The following is a 21308-nucleotide window of genomic DNA, read 5'->3' as shown; positions in this document are numbered from 1 at the left end:
GAAATTAATTTGCCAAAATATATAGTCATATCCTATGTAGTCACATCTGCATATTGCTTTCCTTCTTGCGTTGTATGTTTATGTTGCTTGATCTGTGTGTGACTTCCTTTTGGGAGACTTAGTTTACAGACTTCGGCAGATGCAGGTGGCGTGCACCTGAGCACCCATGCTGGTGACACAGGTCTGTCTGGCGCAGCCCTGCTAGGCCCGACGGGTGCACTCCTACAGCCAGGTTTTGTCCGCGACCTGCTGTGTTGGGTCGGTCCTCAGACTCCGGGCTGGAGCTGGGAAGCCTGTGAAGACCCAGACCCAGCGCGGTGCGGGGCTGGAGCCCGGCCAGGGCGCGCAGAGGTGCAGTGCGCGTGCGCGCCGTTCCCGGGCGCCATTCCCAGCCCCGGCGCCCAAGGCCAGGTGGCAGCCTTGGTGCCACTCACACTGCCACTCCCCACCAGTGGCTTTTCTTCCTCCCTCCTGTTGGGACAGTGTGCCGCACCTCCGCAGCAATGAACGGCGTGCAATTAGAACAGAGGGGCGCGACAGAGCCCCGCTCCCCACTGTGCACAGGCCGCTCCCGCTGTCCGTGGCAGAGCACATCCATGCCCAGCTGGCCAGGAACATTTTAATAAGATATTAATAGGGTTTAAATAAGCACACAAAAACCCCAAACATTTGCATGTTGGTTCACAGAATGAAATCAACTTTTAAATTATTATTTTTAATATTACATTTTTAGTTTGGAATTGATTCCCGGTGTCGGATCCAGTTTCTCCTGGCGCCGCCAGGCGAGCTGCGGGGCCCTGTCACTGAGCGCTCTGTCTCCCAGTCCCGGTGGGCGCTGTGCAGGACGCTGCGGGGCGTGGAGCTGGCCGCCCAGGGGCGCCGGCTGTCAGACAGGAGGGAGCTGATACCAGCTGGTCAGGGGCCCGAGGTCCGCCGGAGGGAGCCAGCTGTCCACAGCACCGGAGGGACAGGTTCGAGCAGCCGCGGTTCACAGCATCCTGTTTCCATTCCGGTCCGCACTCACTGACCGCCAGGGGGCGGCAGGGTAAATGGGGTCCGCAGGGGGCCCCCCCCCTCCTGGGGAAGCAGCCGGTGAGCGCGCGCTGCCTAGCGGCTCCCGCCGCGCCGGCCCGTGCTGACCTCGGGCCCCGGGTTCGCTGCGCTGTCGCCCCCTCCAGTCTGCCTAGGACAAATGCCCGGCCGCGCTGGTGTGACCGGGCTGCCGCGTCGGTGCCCTGGTTGTCCGCCCTGGCCCGGCTGCGGACCGGACAGCGTCCTGCCCCGTCGTGTCTGTTCAGTTACCGCGCGCAGGCGCCAGACGGCGTGGGCGCGCCCCGGAAGCTTGGCGGCCGGAGTCTCCGTGCTGTCCCCGCCGGCGTGGGGCCGAGCCCGAGGTCCCGCTGCCCGGATGTAGATTCTCGCACAGACGGGCTTTGACCTCGGTCTGAGCACGTGCCACCGCGGCGTGGATGTGTTCGTAAAGCAGAGCTTGTCCGACGCCGCGTGGTTGGCCTTGGCGAGCACAGCGCTGCGCGCCCGGCTGCCCGCTGCCTCGCCCATCGGCCCCCGAGCGCGCCGGGCTCGTGTCCACCGCGAGGCCCCGGCCCCCCTTTACCTCCGGCCTCGCGGCGCCCTCCCGCCGCCCGTGGCTCCCCGGCTGCACCCCGCGCAGTCTCCGTGCCGCCTCTGCAGAAAGGCCGCCCCGCCCGTCCTGTCCAGACGGTTCTCCTGCTCGGGGCCCGTCCTGCTTTACGTGTCCTCTCGGCACCTCTCACCACCCCGCACCGTGTTGCACGTTTACTCACTAGTCGTCCTCCTCCCGGCCCGGACGTGAGCTGCCTCGGGTCAGCCTCGCGCCCGCCGTGGGCTCGGGGCGCGGCCCCCTGGGAATGCGCGTTCGGCGCGTGATGGGTGATGGAGGGCGTGGAGGCCGTCACACCTGAACGCCACACCTGGACGCTGAGGTCACCCTTCCAAGGCCGCCCTGCAGGGAGCTCAGGGGAGCGGGGCGGGAGGAGAGCCTGACCTGCCGCTGCTTTCCGCAGGCCGCGGGCCGGGCCGAGGCGGCGGGGAAGCCGTCCCTGCGCAAGCGGCGCTTCGCGCAGTTCTCGTCGCTGGAGCTGGGCGGCGAGTGCTACATGACGCCGCGGGACTTCCTCTTCTCCGTGATGTTCGAGCGCCTGGACCGTGAGTTGTCTTTGGTTTTTCAGAACTAATAACAGACTTCCTTAGCTCCGATTATCATCACGCTTTGTGCCATGTGATTTCTTCTCCTTTAGACATTTCGTTCCTTGTGACACAGGCACAGTTAAACGTTTATATGTGCTTATCTAAGAAATAAGTGTTTCGCGTGCAGGTTTTTCTAAAGAGACAGAGGGAAAATAGGTGATTTTTTTAGTGTCACTAAGTGAATTAGTAATAGAATAATTACTTTATGTAGCATGTTAGTTTTTGGTTGTATCAGTGTTTTAAATTGGGCAAAAAAAATGAAACTGGATGGGCGCAGTTAGGAGGGTCAGTAAAGAAGCCATGATACCACCAGTAAAAACCCTGAAATTAGAAGCAAAAATCTAAAAGCCACAACTACATAATTTTGTGTCATAAAGTATCAACTTTGTTATTTCAAAGGGCATCAGTTTTATTACCTGAATTAGCCCCTTTCACTTTGCAGAGTAGGTATGGCCCGTGCTCCGGGCCCTGTGCTGCGGAGAAGTTCTGTGGAAACTTCTTGGCTTCCTGACGCTTTCTGAAATGTGCCAGAAGGACTGTCCCGGGAAATGTGGGCAAGGAGCACGGAGCCCATATTTGACTGTGTTATTATCTAGAGCGATTTATGTCCCAGGCAGTCTCGAAAAAAATAAGCATTCAACTGGCAGTTTGTGGAGCTTAACGCCCTGTCTGGTCAGAGCAGGAGCCTGGGGAAGCTGCCCGAACTGCTGTCCCCCACTGGCCGCAGCCACGCCAAGGGCAGCCATCCAGCCAGACACTAGACAAGTAAACAGGCAGATGACAAGCCCTGTAGTGAGGGGAGCGAGTCCCCGGAGTTGCTGCACTGTATTATCTGAAATATCCAGTTCCAAAAACAATGGGCCGTGCAAAGAAACAGCAAAGCGTCACCGCACCGGACAAACGCCGTCAGACGCCGCTTGTGACTGCAGCCAGATATCAGGGCCAGCCGAAAAAACTTCAGAATACGCATTATAAATATGTTCAAAGAACTGAAGTAAGCCATGATTAATGAGACAAAAGAAAGTGTGATGACAATGTCACGTCAGATAAAGAATATCAAATAAAGGGGAGACATTATAAAAAGAACAAGTCGTAACGACACTTAACGTGCGTTCATGTAGTTTTGCTTAAGTTTTTAAATAGCTGTTGCCTGTAATGCGATGTGCTCGTTCCTGGTTTTTACTCACGCAGTCCTCTGCAAACAGTAAAAGCCAAGCCACGTGGCAGAATCCCTCGACGAGGTGGTGACCTTTGAGAAGGCCACTTCCCGAGCCAGGGTTCTGTCACCGCAGTGGAGACCGGCCTGCTCCCTGCAGCATGCTCTCCGCTGTCGCCTCGCGCTGTCGTGTCGCTCGGAGCGGCGTGGCAGCCTCCACTCTAGCTCCGCCTTCCTGCCGAGTGTCCTCCGTTCTCCTACTTTGACACATAAGTGCGCGAACACGATGAAATAGCCTGAAAGTGATGAGACCGAATGTTTTAATGCGCATAAAAGTAGAAACCGCCAAAGAAAGAGAAGCAGCCCTCCCCCCCTCCAAAAAAAAACCCTGAGGGAAAAGTTAGATTATTTACAGATGTGCTTTATTCTTAAATAGAACAATGTAGCTAAAACGTTAAGATCCATTTTCGGAGCCCTCGTCCGGCAGAGCGGACCGGCTCCTGCTGGCTGCCCGGCCTCTCTGCTGTGCAGCCCAGGGACCGGTGGCGCGAGGGTGCTCCAGGCGAGACGGCCACCTGCCTGGAACCCCGCCGAGCCCTCCTGGCCCTGGGGGAGCCTGTGGATGGCGGAGGAGGAGCGGTTTCTAGTCCGAGGATGTTTTCACTGAGCACAGAGACCTTTAAAAGGCCAAAGAGGAACCTGGCTGTGGTGCAGACGGAAGACCCCTCAGAAGCAATCTTGTTTCTTAGAGGCTGCCCCTCCTACAGTGCTTTTTCGGTTGGAGACGAGGGTCTGACTCCCTTACTAACCTTAATCGTCTAAAGAGCGCACAGAGTGTGGCACACCTTCAGGAAAAGCAGTGAGGCGGGCGAACTGTGATCTCTCCTTAAGTTAACAGAATGCGCGAAGGTCGGTGAGACGCGTGTATCTCACACTGTCCTGGGGTTGGTCGTCAGCATGTGTACTCTATGTGCATGGTCACACGAACACTTAGATTTGGGAATTAAAAGGTAACTTTTAGCTACTTGATAATCTCATGGGATGTCACCTAACATCATTAGAATTTGTAGTTCTTTGTCATTGGGCGACATACAGTAGTGTTTCAGTGAATAAAAATTATCCCAGATTGGAATACCTAAGCTTACAGACATGCTCATAGATGTTTCTAAAGTTTTTAACCGTTTTCACAACTGTTTTGATCAATAATGCAAAAGAGAAATCTGAACCGTTTATTAACACTAAATAATAGAATTTGTTCTCGTGATTTGTAGCCACATTAAGCATCCCAAACTACAGAAAAGGCACATGTAAAAGCCCTCATTCTTTTAACTCGTCACCCGAGTTTTCACAGTCTATGCGGTTGTACTGAAGGAGCTTCATAGGTCATTTGAGAGCAAGGAGGGAGGTTCGCGAGGCCCGAGGCTCCCGTGAGAAGCGACTCCCAGCTCCCATTCCAGCCGTATGAAAGGGCAGCAGCCACCAGACGGTTGCAGAAGCAGCAGCGAGATCGCTTTAGGATTAGAGTGGGGAAGAGGAGAGTGACTGAGCCGTAAGAAGATGGCTGGGAGCCCAAAGGCTTCGTAAATCTATTCAGTGGGAAATTATTTATTTAAAGTAGCGTCACTTTAGAATGGACGGTCACATTGGTTAGCCTCTTAAATTTAACTGGAGAGCTGCAAGCTTAAGAGGACTTTTCAGGGTTCAAAAAGCTAGCTTTCTAAAACTTGAACGTGCATTTTTTTAATCAGTTAAAGCAAAAAGAGACAGGCTTTAATAATTATGTGAAGAAAGAAATCGCGTTTGGTAAGAATTTACAACCCAGACAAGTAAGCTAAGTCAGAGATAGTTGTGAAGCTCCGTGTGTCAGCGGCTGGCCTGGACAGGTGTCATGCCAAGTGAATAAGTCAGAGGAGGACAAATACCGTGCGATCTCACTCGTACGCGGAGTCTAAAAGAGCAAAACTAGCAAACGAAACAGAGAGATTCATAGATGCAGGAAACAAACCGGTGGTTTCCGGAGCAGGGAGAGACGGAGGGGCGGCAGAAATGGGCGAAGGGGAGTCCAGGGTAACAGACTTCCAGCTATAGAATACACAAGTCACAGGGACGTGAAGCCCAGCGCAGGGCATACAGTCAGTAACAGCATCATGACTTCACGTGGTGACAGACGGGTACTCAGCCTACAGTCACGATCGTTCTATGATGCATGTAAGTACCAGAGCACTGAGATGTGCGCCCAAAACCAGCAGGAAGGTGCCTGCCAGCCGCGCTTCAGTGCAGAAAGACCTGGTGCATCTGAAATGGGCGCGTGCAGGTGCCCACAGGTCCCCGAGGAGCGGCAGCGTCTTCGTGTTCAGACTTAGACATCTCGAGCTCGTAATGTCCCTTTAAAGGTACCAAACTGCCAGACTTTCACTTTTTAAATCAACAGTGAGTCTTTTACCTTTTAAACAATTTCTTCCTTAATGGAAGTTGATTTTTACGAAGGAAATGGGTAGTCAATAGTGTTTCTTTTTTGCTACAGGTAAAACTTCAGTCAAGAAGCTGACAAAAAAGGTAAGCAACGTGTGTGTGCGGGAGGTTCTTTCTTTCTTTTTCTTTTTTTACAAGCTAGAACATGAACTTTTCTATGTTAAATTAAAAGATTTCAATGTGTGTATTCAAAGGAGATCGAGGACGTACTGGCAGCGACTCAGACAGCTCGCTGTGGAGCCACCTTTTTTAGAGACCTTGGTGATAAAGGTAATTCCAATTGTTGTTAAGTTCCTACTTAGGTGTTTTGTTTAACCGAAGTATTATTAAGGAATTAAGTCACGAGGCTTGCAGCTGTATATTAGAGACTCTACACAGAGAATGTTACACCATGTTATTTGTAGATGTTTTTAAATCGTAATAAAATACTCGCTAAGTAGGAAGTAACTTCCTCAGATTCTGAGCAGTTACAGATAAATCATCCAGGCATCAATTTGCATTAAAGCCTGGAGAGAAGGGACAAGGCAGAGCATTTAAGTGCGAAGAGCATCCACCGAAAAGAACTATCCAGAGTTCCCCTGTCTCCTGCCCAGCAGAAGGTAGTGTCCTGACATAAGAAATAATGTCGCCCACCACGAATTATAAAAAGGGAATTGTCAATCGCGGTCATTATGTTTTTCTTAGAACCCAGCGGAATTCTAGTATAATGCCCCCTTCAAAGATGCAGCACATCCGCGCTGTGACATGCTGAGATGTAGACGCGTCTCGTGGTGGCGTGGGGGATCGTGGGGGGCGTGGGGGATCGTGGGCGGCGTGGGGGATCGTGGGCGGCGTGGGGGATCGTGGGGGGCGTGGGGCCTCGGGGAGCCGGGCTCTCAAAATTACGTTCAGTAGCAAGTCAGACTTTGTAACCGTTCAGGTTTAAAACCTCTCCAGAGAAGCTTGGTAACAATTTAATCGTCCCTTCTAGTGACGCCTAAGGGTTCTTTAACAAGTTTCAAATATAAAATTGAGATGCATTGCCATTTACCAGCATTTATTTTACAATTAAACATGACAAATATAAATTAAGTTGTTTCTCCTACAAATACTCTGAAGTGTCTGTTTCTCCAAGAAGCGTTTTCGGAGGGCGGGCGCCCCGATCGCTGCGTGGGAGTCTGTTCTCCGTCATCTGTCTCGCAAGTGCGGGGGCCGCTTCCACGCTGGCTCGGCTCCGTGTTTCCTCCAGCTTCTGTTGGTATCAGTATTTCGAAAACAGACTCTGGGGCTTTCTTTTTCAAAAAGTTCCCCCTGTGTGAAGACGTGGACCTGGGTCTAGAGAAGAGAGAAGTCGGGGTCTCCCCGGCCCCGCGCCGGCTCCCTCCGGCAGCTCCTGTGGCAACTGGGAGGAAGCCGCTCACTTCGTCGTGAGGCCGCCGGGGAGGAGCTGCTTTGTTCCTTCGGCCGCGATCAGAGACGTGACAAACGCTCGATTTGTTCTCCCTTCACATAAACACTGAATAGTTTTAGGAAAGAAACCGGAAGACTTACGAACAGTAAGCGTTTCATTAAAGAGAGGCGCACCTGCTCCAGAATGAAACTGGGAGCAGAAAAGCTGGAGGTGCAAGAAGACATGGGCCTGTTTATTTACAGCGGAAACACCCCACGGCTTTGCCCCAGTCTGCGCTCCGCGTGGCTGGGAGCCAAGAGGGTGGGTTCCCCCCGCCCCCAAACCCCCCCCCCCCCCCCGCTGCTGGCACCTCCGGCCTGCGCCCCCATCCCTGCGGGTCATCACGGCCTGCCTTCCCTCCGCGTCTTCCACGTGAGCGTGGATTTCAGATGGCCTCTCTGTAATCTTCACGTCGGCTTCATCCGTCCAATGTGGCTTCCCCACTTACCTCACACCTGCTCCATGAGAATGTCTCCCCATCCTTCAGAGACCATTTTTAGAATTACACCCCTGCTCATCCAAACTCTGGAGACGATAACTCTCATTCAGTATCTCTCAGTGGTACTCAGCATTGTCTACAAACGTTTGCATTTTGACCTCCTGGTGTACACAGCACAGTCTGTTGAGAATTCTTGCCAGAAATCAAACTTGCATCTGAGCACAGCTCTGAAACCAAGTGCCTAGAAGAGGAGCTTGTGAAACCACACCAAGTGGAAGCAATCATCAAAACTTTCTAGACTGAAAGAGACTTTACAGGACAAATGGCCGGGCTTCTTCGACAAATTCGTTGAGAGAGAGAGAGAAAGACAAGGGAGAACCTATAGATTAAAAGAGATTTAAGACATAGGGAATAAAAGAAAAATGAAAAACTGTGAATCAAAGTACAGTTTTGAGAAAAGACACCCCATAGGACGGGAGAAGATGCTTGCAGATCCCATATGGGGGGCCAGCATCCAGGATGTGCAGAGAACTCCGCAACTCGATAGCAAAAACAAACCAGTTTAGACGGGGCAAAGTGGGATAGACATTTCTGCAAAGAAGATGTACGAACGGCTGACCCACACATGAGACGGTGCTCAGCGTTAGCAAACGCTAGGGCAGTGCAGATCAAAACCGCAGGGAGGTGCCACTTTGCACTTATTTTTATCAAGAAAAAAATAGAAAATAACTAGTGCTGACAAGGATGTGGGGAAATTGTAATCCTCGCACATCGCTGGTGGGAGTGAGAAATGGCGCGGCCACTGTGGAAAACGGTGCGGCGGCTCCTCAAAAAATTAAACACGGAATGACGGTTTGATACCCATTTCTGGGTACTTACCCAAAAGAATTAATAGCAGAGACTGGTACAGGTACCAGTGCCCCAGCGTTTGCAGCCGCACTAAGCACAGTAAGCCGAAAGAGGGAGGAGTCCAGGTGTCCCTCAGCAGATGATGGGTAAACAGCAGGTGCTGGATGTTATTCTGCCTTAAAAGAGAGGAATTTCGACAGACGCCGCTACTGGATGTGCCTGAGGCATTATGATCAGTGAAATAAGCCAGTCGCAGAGGGCATGGACTGCGTGATCCCACACGTACGAGGTCCCTAGAGCAGGCAGGATGGAGTCCAGAGGCGACTGGGTCCAGGGGCGGAAGAGAATGGCAGTTGGCATTTATGGGGTTTCACGCGTGATGATTAAACAGTGGTCACAAAACAATGTGCATGTGTTTAATGCCCCCGGACTATCCATTAAAAAATAGCTAAAATGGTAAATTTTATATTGTGTATATTTTACCACAGTAAAAAACGTGACTTGAGACCTGTCAGCCAAGTGCCAGGAGCTATTTAAATACTGATTCGAGCACAGATTTTTTTTCTGAAACGGATGATTGTAACACTGATTTTAATTTAATAACATTAAGGAATTATTGATAATTTTTTAGAGGTGGTAAGTATAACTGGGGGAGCGAGGGGACGGTCCTTTTAGAGATGCAGCCCGAATTCTCTGCTGTGGAAGGACTGTTCTCGGGTTCGCGAGGGAGGAGTGAGAGGGATAAGATAAAACTCCGCGCTCTTTAGTGAGGCGACACACGTAATCGCTCATCACACTATTCTCTCCACGTTTGTCTGTGACTGACGCTTCCATCATAAAGCTTGTGCTCGTGTGGTTTGCTGTCACACCAAGCTCATGCTCCAGGGGGAAATTTTTTTCGTTTATCAAGAGGTTGTGATTTATAAGACACTGTTTCCATATGTATTGTGATTCCTTTCATGGCGGGCACATAAAACCTGACACCATTTAGTGGAAAGGAGGTTGATTTCGTGGCTGGACGGAGCGCCGGCTTCACGCCCGGCCTGACTCAGGGTCAGGCATCACACGGTCCCTGCCCAGCCCATCCCGCCACTTAAGGGCTGGCTCCCTCCTCGGGCTCTAAACCCTGGATCTCTGGCAGCTCCGGCTCTCCATGGCCCCACACCCTGAGGGACACGTTCTTGCTCATCGGAGCCCCCAGGGGAGGCGGGGACGGAGTGATCTCTCTCTCTGCGACACCCCAGCCTACGTGGCTGCCGTGGCTCACGGCTCATCCCTGTACGAGCGCCGGCCCCAGACACCGCAACTTGCCCTGGGCTGGGCTCAGCAGGGTGCGGTGACCACCTCCCTGAGGACCACGCCAACCTCCCTCGCCGCACTGGACATGGGGGGACTCGGTGCTGCAGGAAGAGAAAGCAGTGCCGGCTCAGAGAAGGGACTGTTTCCCTGCACCTGCCCGTCCTCCCCGCACTGGGAAGCCCCCCCCCCCCCGCATGCCACTCCCTCCCCTCCCCTCTGTCCCGGGGGTTCCCACTGGACCACACAGGTAACTGACTGAAAGCGAGCTTGCGGGGAGCGGCTCCGTGGTGCCGTGGGGCGACCCTGACGCCGGCTCCCGCCGTCTCCGTGTCTTGCAGGGCTGATCTCCTACACCGAGTACCTGTTCCTGCTCACCGTCCTCACCAGTAAGTAGCCGCCACCCCGCGGGCCTCAGTTTGCAAGCCGAGTGTACGTCCCTGTCGCCAACGGTGCTCCTGGAGCCTTAGTGTCTGCACCTGCGACATGACGGATTAGGTTAGCTGCCTGTGCCCCGTGGCTCCTGGCAGAAGGCTGGTGCACAGAGGCCTCAGCCCTCACCTCGGGACAGTCTAGGACATCCCGACTGGTCGCCCCACCGTCAGGGCCGTGAAAATCAAACGGGCGGAGAACCTGCCACGGCCTGGAGGCGACTGGGAGCCCTGACAGCTCACTACGGCCTGGCTTCTGGAGGCTGCTCCTAGAATGTGGGAGACAGTAGTCGTGGAAAACGTGAACCAAAGTCCGTGGTTAAAAAATGCTTCACCAGCGTGAACGTCTCAGTTTCGGTAAAGGCGCCGTGGTTACGTAGGACGCCGACATGAGCGGAAGGTCAGTGGACGGCACGTGACCACTCACCGCACTGTCTTCACATTTCTGTGGGTCTAAAATTACGGCAAAATAAAAAGATTTCGTTTTTAAACCCTACTCTGAGAAAGGGAAATAGAGTAATAATCCACGTGAAAGTAGCCGCAGTCCCGTGAGAACATAGGAGCGCCACGGAAATCACAGTCCCAGCTCTGGCTGCGAAGCCGGAGCCCTTAGCGGCCGGACAGCAGCAGCCCGGCCCCTGGACGCCCCGGGGTCCGGGGGAGCGCAGCGCGGCCTCTCTGCGGAGCCGCGTCCTCCGGTCGTTTCCGGTGGCTCGTTTCAAACGCGAAGAGCTGCGCGGATCTGCAAGGAGCGTGCGCTTGGGCAGCACTGAGGTAGTTACTCAGGTTTCATTCGATTGCAGAACCGCACACTGGGTTTCACGTCGCTTTCAAAATGCTGGATGCGGATGGCGACGAGATGGTGGAGAAAAGGGAATTTTTTAAGGTAAGAAGACTCTGATTATTTTGGGTTTGTCATGAAACACCTGGCTATTTGTGTCGTAATTTCACATTTCCATAAAAATCAAAGTTATATCCACTTCTTATCTATAAAATGTCAAAAAGCCATTTGTGCACTCAAAAATATTAAATGTTCTGTGACATGACCTTGAGGAAACAGTTAAGGAACAGCATGCGGTTCCGCAGAGGAATGAGCTTAAGCATTTACATTTTTTAGGGTTTTAGTTTAGAAAGGGCTTCAGAGGTATGTTAAAATTATCCTCACACGCTCCCCCAACCCCACCCGACAAGGGATACGAAACACAAAGGCCGTCGGAAAGGAGTGGGGAACGGGAAAGCCACAGCGGGTGTCGTTGGTGCGTGTTTCCCAGGAATTCGCTAAGGCTGATGTTTGAAAAGCCGAAAATGCATTTAAATGCCATCTCCCAAGACATGACTCTGGGACGTCATCCGGCACGGCTGACTGTGGTATTAAAACGCCTCTGCGCGGGAGGTGCCGGGCCCGGGCGAGGGCGGCCAGGAGGCCGTGCTTCGCGGGAAAACGGCGTCGGCCCCGGGCTCGCGTTAATCACTCCGTCCCCGGCGCACTGGGAAGACAGGCGGCCGGGCCCGTGGAAGCCACACGGAAAGTGGGGTGACTGCCTGAGCCGCCCACACGCGCGGCTCCCGAGTCCCAGGATGCAGCCGCGGCTGAAACTCAAGTTTACTTTAATTAATTTAAATTTCAAGCTTAAAAACATACACCGACTTCAGGTATTGGGAGCGTTTTAAGCATGTTTGAAACAACTGGGTGTATGACACTACTTACTCATCTGTAAATTTCATGAAATCTCGCTACGGATCAGGTATTTCCAAGGACACGTAACATCTGAATTGAGATGTAGGTGTGAAAGACACACCAGATTTTGGGGGAAAAAATAAGTATCGCCTGCATGATGAAGTGATCATTTGGGGATAGTAACTAATTGCGCTTGTCTGTACGTTTGCTGCACTGCCAGGAAAACGAAACCGGAAGCTGTAGGCGACGAGTGTCGGGGTTCCCCAGGCGAGGGGCGCAGCAAGTCGCTCGCCCGGAACGAGCGGGCGGTCGTCAGGCAGGCCGCCGCGCCTCAGCGTGCCCGCGCGTCTCCGCACGGCGCGGCAGGCGCTTGGGGAGGAGCCTGGGGAGGGGTCCTCGGGCTGCCGCTGGCCGCGCCCCGAGCTGTGGGGAGACTGAGGCATCCAGTCCAGAGGCGGGGGACAGCGATGCGCTTCTCCATGGAAGAGAGGTCGGCTCTCCTGCGCATCGGGCGCGTCGCAGGGAGCGGTCACCGTGTGGAACCCTTCCAGCGACCTACGAAGTGTCCCCGTCAGAGGCGGCGCCCACCCCGGTCGCGCACTGCCCTCCCTGGCCTCGCCTGGGGGAGACCTCGAGGAAGGGGCTGGGAAGGCCCCGAACCCTGAGCTGGGGGACGGCGAGCCCGGTGGCCCGGCAGCGCGCCCCCGCGGAGGACCTTCCCATCGTCGCTTCTGCAGCATAACCGTTCCGTCGCAGAGCGGCCGGCCCCCCGGGACGAGACCAGAGTCTGGGAAGCAGTGGCGCTCGGTGGGCCACGGAGGCCTGGGGGCTGACAGGGGAGGCCGGGCGCAAGCTGAGGACCCAGAGAGCGCGGGCGACGGAGTCTCAGGAGAAAGGCCCCGTGAAGGGCGTCTCCTGTCACGGCCTCCAAGGCTGTCGCTGGGACCAAGACCGAGGAGACCGCCCCTGGAGCCCTGCGGGTCTCTGGGAGCCCGCGCAGACGCCCTTTCAAAGGTGCGGTGGGGACCGAGCGGAAGCCGGGACGCAGGAGCCGCGGGTGCAGGCTGGACGCGGTCAGAGAGAGAACGCGTCCGCGCAGCAGGGCCTGGCGCGCCCGTGTCACGAGCCGCAAGGTGCCGGCACGCTCCAGCCGCCCGGCAGGAACGGGAGACGCCGGGGCCTTCCCTTCAGGTGGCTCACCAGTAAGGGGGCAGCCGCGCTGCTCGGGGGCCCTGTCGAGGCAGCCGTTGGGTCTCTGCACCCCTCCCTCCCGGACAAGCTTCCTGCTTTGTCCCTTGCGGGCACAGGGCACCAGGCTGGGGCTTAGCAATCGGTCACCACCCCGTCCCCTGCCCCATGCTCCCCCTGGAGTAGTGAACTTGGGCTGGCGGCCACCGGCATCATGACTCTTCTCCAGGACCAGCATTCCCTTGCACCGTCCCGAGGCGTGACAGCCACTCAGGGCCGTGTGACAGCCTGCAGCCCAGGCGACACTCACCATGAGGCTGCAAACGGCAAGAGGGCGCCTGGCTGCCCTCCCTCCTCAGGTCCCCCCAGCGAGCACGGCCTCCCGCGGCCTCTACCCCGAGCCTCCCGTGAAGGTCTCACTTTGATGGAATGAGAACGTGCTGAATGTATGGAACACACCCCAAAACCTGCAGCGTTTTCCTTAAATGTCAAGGAAGTTCTCAGATGATCAACTCATGAATTCAGGAAACGAGAAAAAGAATCTTAGGGCATGTCGCTGGTTTTTTTTTAAGGTTAAGGTTATAAACGTCCACCTTCTAAGCCTGCAGGAGGTTCTTTGTGCCGATCTTAGAAACGACACTGAACTCGATAACCCACATCCATGGTACAGTGAGCGAGGTAAATAACGGCTCGGGAGAAGAAACTGCCTCTAAGTATCTGAGTGAGCTCGCACCTCACGGTCACGGTATAGGGGACCTAAGTGTGTGGCATCTGGTGTTTGAAATTTTATTGAAAGAATCAAACGGTTCATTTTAGATCAGAAAAGCATATTTAAGGTGCGGAGGATGAGGGTGGTTTAGTTTTTTTTATTGGCTTATCTGAATGTTTCCCCAGTAAATTTTTCTTATTGTTTTTCCTACCCTAAGTACTAGAAAAGTAATGAGAATTACTTTAATACTCAAAACATAGACACAGCAAAGTGATTTGAACAGCGAATACAAGAATAATGATGAAAAAACGCATGCGTATAAAATCTGGCGAAACCGTTCGAGAATGTGCGTTGCTTTCGTCACTTTGGCGTTTTGTGGCACATCCCCGTTTCACAATATCCGGATCTAGAAACTGCGCTGGGAAGGGGTGTTGCTTGCTTCTTTACTCCAAGAACGAGTGTGCGAGCTGGTCCCCATCGTGACACTAAACGCCGCCAGCAGCGATCGGAGCCCGTAGCAGCTGATCCGTTTCCCGTTCGCCTTGACGGGCGGCGCACCCGCTGATTTGGGAAAAGCGCCAGGTTTCAACGCAGTTTCTTCAGACACTGGGTTGATGCGAGTCTGTTCACCGGGACGGGCTTCTCCTCAGGTGCTCCTTTGATGTCACGTAGCTTCACGCTGGTGGCAGCTCCGCGCCCCGGGTGCGGCGTCATGGTCTCGGACGTGAGCTGCGCCTGCCGGAGTCGTCGTCATGGAGCTGTGCGAGCCTTCGGTGGAGTTTATTCCTCTAGACTTGGGGATGGAGCCCTTGTTTCAGAACTTGAACTGTTATGATCTGAGAACAAAATTAAGTTAAATCGACCCTGCATCCTTTTCTCCGTTTTCAGCCTGAATTTGAAAATATAGGTCAGTCTAAATGTAGTCGGCTTGGAGTGCTTCCTGAGACCTGCCGAGCCGGCGTGTGGTCACCGTGCCCCCTGTGCCCCCTGTACCCCTCACGGCACCGCTTCTCTGTGTTCTAACTGGGCGCTCCCATTTCTGCCCGAACGTGGCTCTTCCTGCCGCCAGACCGTCCTGTCCCCGCGCCGTCAGTGCCGTTCAGTCCTTCACACCCACACGTCGTCCCCGCAGAGAGAACCACCCAGCGTGAGCCCGTCTAACAGCGACCCCTCCCCGGCACCCCGGATCCTCTTACCCCACCGGATTTGATTCTCGTCATAGCACTTGGCGCTGTCCGAAGCTCTCCGACTTGTTGTCTCACTCGTTTTTGTCATCCCCGGCCCCCCAGGACCCAGTTCAGGGGGAGCAAGCACGTGCTCTGTCCCCGCCCGCAGCGTTCCCAGGAGTACAACGGCACTGGCATCACCCTTGGGCACTTGGTGCATTGCTGTCCTGCGCCAGCGTCGTAGACGGCCACCGCACAGCCGCTCTGGACCGGAGAGACCGCCTGGCCCCAGAGGACCCCCGGGCGCATGATGTCTGTGACCGTCCAGGGAGAGCGGCCATGGCCGCATGACGTCCACAATCGCTAGGACTGTCCCGGGGCCCGCACTAGCACGTGTCCGGCGTGGCTCCCACGCGACCGGCCCCACCTGGCACCAAACCCGGTGGACGGGGCCGGGACGGACCGTCGTCTGAGCTGCGCACCACACCGGGACGCGCCAGCGACGGACTAGGCCCCCGAGACGTCCCCCTTCGGCGGGCTGGCCCTGCCTTTGGGCGTGTGGCCGGCGGCGTGACAGTAACTCTGAGGATTGAAACGCCATGGCACATGTCTCGTGACAGAGGGAAATGAGTTTTGAATTTCCTATAAAAACGTAATCACGTTATGAGTATCATCTATTATGTCTATTTTTAAAATTTATCTATTATAAATTCTGACACATTGTCAGTACTCTACGTAGTAGCAAAAAAAAATAAAGACCCAGAAAAGATGAACCCCTCGAACTGGTGCAGCCACTGTGGAGTCCAGCCAGTGTGGAGTCCTCCAAAAATTAGGAATAGAACTGCCATACCATGCACCCAGCAGTCAGTCTCCCTCTGGGCATTTAGCTGAATAAAACAGAAACTAATTCAAAAAGACACATGCACCCCATGCTCACTGCAGCGGTATTTACAGTGCTCAAGACGGAAGCACCCGAGTGTCCATCACTAGACAGTATATCCGTACACACACACAGCGGAATATCACTCCGCCATGGAAAAGGACAGACTCTTGCCATTTCTGACAACATGGTTGGACCTGGAGGGTATTGTGCTACATGAAATAGGTCAGAGGAAGACAAATGCTGTACAGTCTCACTTATGAGTAGAGTCAAAAAGCAAAAGAGAAGCAGGCTCAGATACAGAGACAAACTGGTGGCTTCCGGGGGGACGGGCCGGGAGGGGCGTAGTGGGCGAAGGGGCCGAAGGGTCACAGACCCGCAGGTACAGAATGAGCCACGGGGAAGCAGCCAGTAGTGCCACAGTGACTCCGCGGGATGACAGGCGGCAGCTGGGCTGGACTGACCCGGCGGGCACCTCGTGAGGAACACGAACATCGAATCGTTGAGTTGTACACCTGGACTGAGCAGGACATTGTCAGCCACTTACACCTCAGGGCAAAAGAGGGTCCGTGTCACCAGCGTTGGGGACAAAAAGGAGGTGTCGCTTTCAGGGAAGGATGTTTGGGCACTGAACTCGGTGTTGTGCTGTTCGATTGTCAGCCTAAAAAAATGAGGGATAAAACAAGCATAAAGCTTTTTGACTTTCTTCCCTAAGGTAAGTATGGGGTGTGTTGAAAAGTTTGTGGGATTTAGGAAACTAGAGATAAACTACTTGCCTAAAATAAACATAATAGAAGCTACACTGGGTTTATTACATTTGACATAATTTAGAATTTTGTTGCAGCAATTTCGAAACTATTAACAAAGAAATAGCCCAGAAAAAAAAAAAAATAGACGAAGGTTGTCTCTTAATTGATTTGAATTCAGTTTCAGATTTTTGTCTACATTTAATTTTTTTAAACCCTTTTTTTAAATTTGCTTTCCACATGAGGATTGGTACAAGTGACTCTGAAAGGTAGGTTTTTTAATGTACTCAGCCTCAGAGTGCTAGTGACAATTTTATAATTAGTAGAAATGTAGGTCTTTAAATTGTTTTAATGCTTTATAAATGCATAAAGGGTAAAGGAAGGACATTTATATGATACGAATAGCTTTTTAAGAGTTACATCCTTGAAAATGTGGCCTTAAACTTTCAGCGATACAAAAAATTATGAGTAAAAACTCTTGAGGGATGAGGACAGTCACGAAGTTTTTATGGCGTATGTGCGTATTAAGCAAGCCGCTCCCTTAGGAGAAGGGTCTGAATCGTATAACAACAACTGTGACACTTGCGTATCTCGTTTCTCCTTTGATTCTTACACGATCTGAGGAAAAAGCATAATATTAGCCATTTGAATATAAGAAGAACTTAAGTTAATATTTAACGAGTAACTAATATGGGATTTATAACAAAACCTCAGAATCTGCTTTTTGGGTTGTTCCGAAAAGTCCAGCAGACACATATGTAAATTCCTGTTCACAACCCCTGTAGCTGCAGAAGATCCTAAGTAAACAAGACGACGTGAGGACGATGGCAGAGGAGACAGAGCGCCAGGTACGTGCAGAGCGACTGAGTCCCTCCAGACAGTCGAGGTTACGGTGCGTCTCATCCTGTGTTCAGATAAGTGTCCCAGATACTTGGGGAAGTTACCAGGAGCTCACCCTCTCTAGCCACTGGAAGTCAAAGCGCTGCACGCACATGTCCAGACCCGCGAGGGTTCACGAGTGAGCCTGTCGGGGAGGAGTCTCCTCCCGGCCAGCAGGCGCCCCCCGCCCGTGGGCGTCAGTTTCCTGTGTGTTCTTCCGGGGGTCGTTTCCGCAGACGGAAGCGCGTAGGTGAGCACGTGGCTACGGGCGTCTCTGTGCCTCTGGCCCCTGCTACGTGAGAACCTGCCGGCCTCCCACCCTCCTGGCTGTCTCATCCTTTCTCACGGCCCACGGCACTTGGTCGTACGGGCGTACCAATTTAACCATTCCTGTTTTGAAAGATTCAAATATACCCAGTCTTTGGATATTACAAATGATGCTGCCGTTAATAATCCCGTAACTGTATCATTTTACACACATGTGAGCATATCTGAGGGATAACTTTCCGGAAGTTCAGTCGCTGGGTCACAAGGTACGAACATTTCTAAAATGTCGTTTACGGCTCAGGTCCACCTGGAGTATTTCGCGTGTTTTCACCCTCGTCTTCCTCTTGCTTGAGCGGAGCGGACGCTGGCACAGGGCGATGCAGAGTAGCCGCGGACAGAGCGGCTGCCCCCTCCCGCCCTCGCTGTCGCTGCGGGAGTCCTTGGTGGGCACTGTCCTGCGGGGCCGGGCTACAGGATCTAGGTTTGTTCCCGGTTGTAATTACTTGAAATCACCGCATCGTTTTTTATAGGAACCAACAGAGAAGGAACCTGACATTAACACCACCCTTCAGATACGTTTCTTTGGGAAAAAAGGAGAAAGAAAACTTCATTACAGAGAATTTCGAAGGTAAATACAAATATCGATATTCGTTTAGGGAAATGTGATAGGTAAAGCGAAGAAACAGCCAAGGACGACTGACCCTTAAACAGCGCCGGCTCGGACTGCGGGTCCGCTGGCACGCGATTGCGTTTAATTCGCATAAATTGGTAAAATTGCTTTAAAAAGGTAGGAGCGAGCCCACATCGTCGCTCAGGGGTCGCCGTACCTGCTTCTCGTGTTTAGAGTTCGCGTGCTGGGGCGCGCCTGCCGGCTTTGCAGGGCGGTGAGTAAATGCGAGCGTAAACCAAACGCTGCGAATTATCATTAGTCTTACAGGAATCTCACAACAGGAAAGCGGACACCTCTGATTCATGCAGGCCTTTCCCTCCTGACCCTGCCCATATTTGGCCCCAACGGAAGGTCTGAGGTTGGCCTGGGAAGGGACTAAGGCAGCGCCCTCGGCGGCCGCTCGGAACCTGCGCCCAGCGCACGTCAGCCGAGCCGGTTCCAGATGGCTCGTCTGCCCAGTGCCAGTGGCTCCCCAGGGCTCCGGCCGGCCGCTCTCTGCATTTCCTCGCCTCGCTCAGGGGCCCTCTGCAGCCTGGAGTGTCCCCAGTCCTGTCCCCAAAAGGCTCCTCCGTTCAACATCTAAAGGAAAAAATTCAGAACTAAAATAAAAGTGTCCTACTCTGAGTGTCTTCTCCCCCAGGGATCCACTGCTTTCCAATTCAGAGACAGGTTTTTTTACATTAGAACCGAAAACCAGACGGCACTTTTATTTTTCATCACAGGTGGTGATGAAAAATAAAAGTTCCTTTAATTTCGTTATCCATTTTGTAAGTTGAAAATCCAGTGATATTTCATTCACCGACAAAATATTGAGAACGTGAGTGAGTTCTACGAAGGGGGTCGAGTCTCGTGAGGCGGGTCGGTGGGGTGCTAGCGACGTCCGCACACAGCCGCGCAGGGCGGGAGGTGCGGGCGGCACGTCCGTCCAGTCGCCGGTCCAGGCTGTCCCTCGTGCACTGTTAATTACAGTGACGCAGCTAAACTTAAGTTATTCATGCACACAGCACAATGTGGGAATGGCTGGGACGGAACATTTGGTTAGCAAACGCAGACTAAGAAAAAAATCAGTTATTTTAAAAGTCTGTTTTGCACTCCAATAAAACAATTTTTAAAAAAATCTCCAAGTCAGATTTTACTTTACAAAATATTGATGTTTTTTCTGATCCTTGACCCTGGCAAGTGTTTTCCCGCCAAAGGACGCGAGGGGAAACGCCGTGTCACCATTCGCTTTCTCACCCTCAGCTGCGCCGACGGCCTGACCGGCGGGGTGCAGACCGCTGGGCGCCGCGCAGGGTCGTGCGGTGGTGCGGACAGCGCGCGGCGGGGGGCAGGGCAGGGGCGGCGCTCGGGAGTCCGCGCCCCCGCTCCGGGCAGAGGGACGGCCGCGTCTGCGGTGGTGGGATCGTGGGATCCTGAGCCCGGTGTCGGAGCTTCCTGAAGAGGTGAAAGTCACGCAGGCGGGGAGCAGCGCCCGGTCGAAGCTGCAGGTTCACCGTCACTCGGGCTGGGTAACGGGGGGCTCAGGGCTCGCCGTGGACAGTGGCCGCGCGGAGCCCGTGGGCCCCCGGGCGGCCTGGGCGCGCAGGGTCCGGGCAGGGGGGCCAGTGGGGAGGGCGGGGCGGGGAGAGGCCGAAGCGGGTGCGCAGCGTCAGGAGTTTGTGCCCCGAGCTCACCAGGGGCAGGTGCGGAGGCGCCTGTCGGAAGAAAGGTCGCGTTCTGTCATGATGGCGGGAAAATGGGTTTCTGCCAGCGGGTCCCCATCCGAGAAGTGGGGCCCGGGCGCCTGCTGAGACGGAGTTGCGGGAGGCGGGGGTCGAGGGCCCGTTGAGGACGCGCTCCCCGGGGTGCGGCCCCAGTGGCTGGGGGCCCTGGGCCGCCCACCGCGCAGGCGCGAAGCCCAGGTTCGCGCAGGGACCAGGCGGGGAGCGGGGGCGAGTCCCCGAGTCCCGCGGGAGGGCAGGACGCGACGGCCGCCGTGCCATCCCAGCCCCTGCCCGCGCGGTGCCCGCGCGCCTGGCCCGCGTCGCTGTGCGACACGCGCTGCTTCCCCCGCCCCTCCCGCCCCAGGCGCCCGGGCTCGCTCGGCGCCGGGGACCGAGGCCAGCGCGGGGCCGGCCGGGCCCCCGAGTGGGCTTTCCGGGGAGCAGTGCCACCCCGGCGACCAGCGGGACGCGCCAGGCAGGCAGCGGCGAACGCGGGAGCGCGCGGGTGCAGCCGTGCTCGGCTTGGTGGTTTATCTTTTTTACTTTGACAACTAGTCCAAAGATTTTCCAACGGAGACACCACTTAGGCATTTAAATAAAATCTGGAATGCTGAAATGCCGTCCCCGAGGACGCCGGCGCGCGTTCCTCGTTACGGTGTCCGCGGGCAACCGGGCGTGATGCCCCGGCCGTGCGCGCAGCGGATGCGCGGTGCCCGCCGGACACTCGCGTCGCGGGGGCCACCGCCGGGCCCTTCGCTCTGTTTCCCCCTCTTTCTCTCCTCTTTCCTGCTTTACTCGGAGCCTTTTCTACTGCATTTCTTCCCACTCTGTTAAACTCTACTGCTTAGCCTTAAAAATAGTGAGCAGAAGATATATATGCCTGAGTTCGTTTCCGGTGTGGTCCATTGGACCTCATTTTTTATGCCGATCAGTTTTTAAAGCTGAAAATAATTAGGGACACAGGAAAGAAAAGAGGTTTCCAGTTCTCTCATCAGGAAAAATCAGGAGGACGTCGACGCCCACGCGCTCTCTAGGGCTGGGTTTTTTTTTTTTTTTTGATTCTGAGAAATCGTTCGTTAGTGGCGGAGGCTCTGAATCCGTGAAGGGTTTTCATGAACTCG

The 21308-nt window shown here is 54.2% G+C and overlaps 1 protein-coding gene across 1 annotated transcript in view; it reads left to right on the top strand.

Moving 5' to 3' along the window:
- The window catches only part of MICU2 (mitochondrial calcium uptake 2), a 36485-nt gene that overhangs the window by 8750 nt on the left and 6427 nt on the right, over window positions 1-21308 (top strand). The window contains exons 2-8 of the mRNA XM_016152176.2: window positions 2046-2187; window positions 5910-5941; window positions 6052-6127; window positions 10212-10259; window positions 11105-11187; window positions 17454-17516; window positions 18345-18442. Of these exons, the coding sequence (XP_016007662.2) occupies window positions 2046-2187; window positions 5910-5941; window positions 6052-6127; window positions 10212-10259; window positions 11105-11187; window positions 17454-17516; window positions 18345-18442 (542 nt within the window). The remainder of the gene's footprint in view (window positions 1-2045; window positions 2188-5909; window positions 5942-6051; window positions 6128-10211; window positions 10260-11104; window positions 11188-17453; window positions 17517-18344; window positions 18443-21308) is intronic.

Source organism: Rousettus aegyptiacus, unplaced genomic scaffold, assembly GCF_014176215.1.
Source record: "Rousettus aegyptiacus isolate mRouAeg1 unplaced genomic scaffold, mRouAeg1.p scaffold_m13_p_11, whole genome shotgun sequence".
In the NCBI taxonomy this organism is placed as follows: domain Eukaryota; kingdom Metazoa; phylum Chordata; class Mammalia; order Chiroptera; family Pteropodidae; genus Rousettus; species Rousettus aegyptiacus.
The sequence above is the reverse complement of the archived record's forward strand: the minus strand, read 5'-3'. Positions and strand labels throughout refer to the sequence as shown.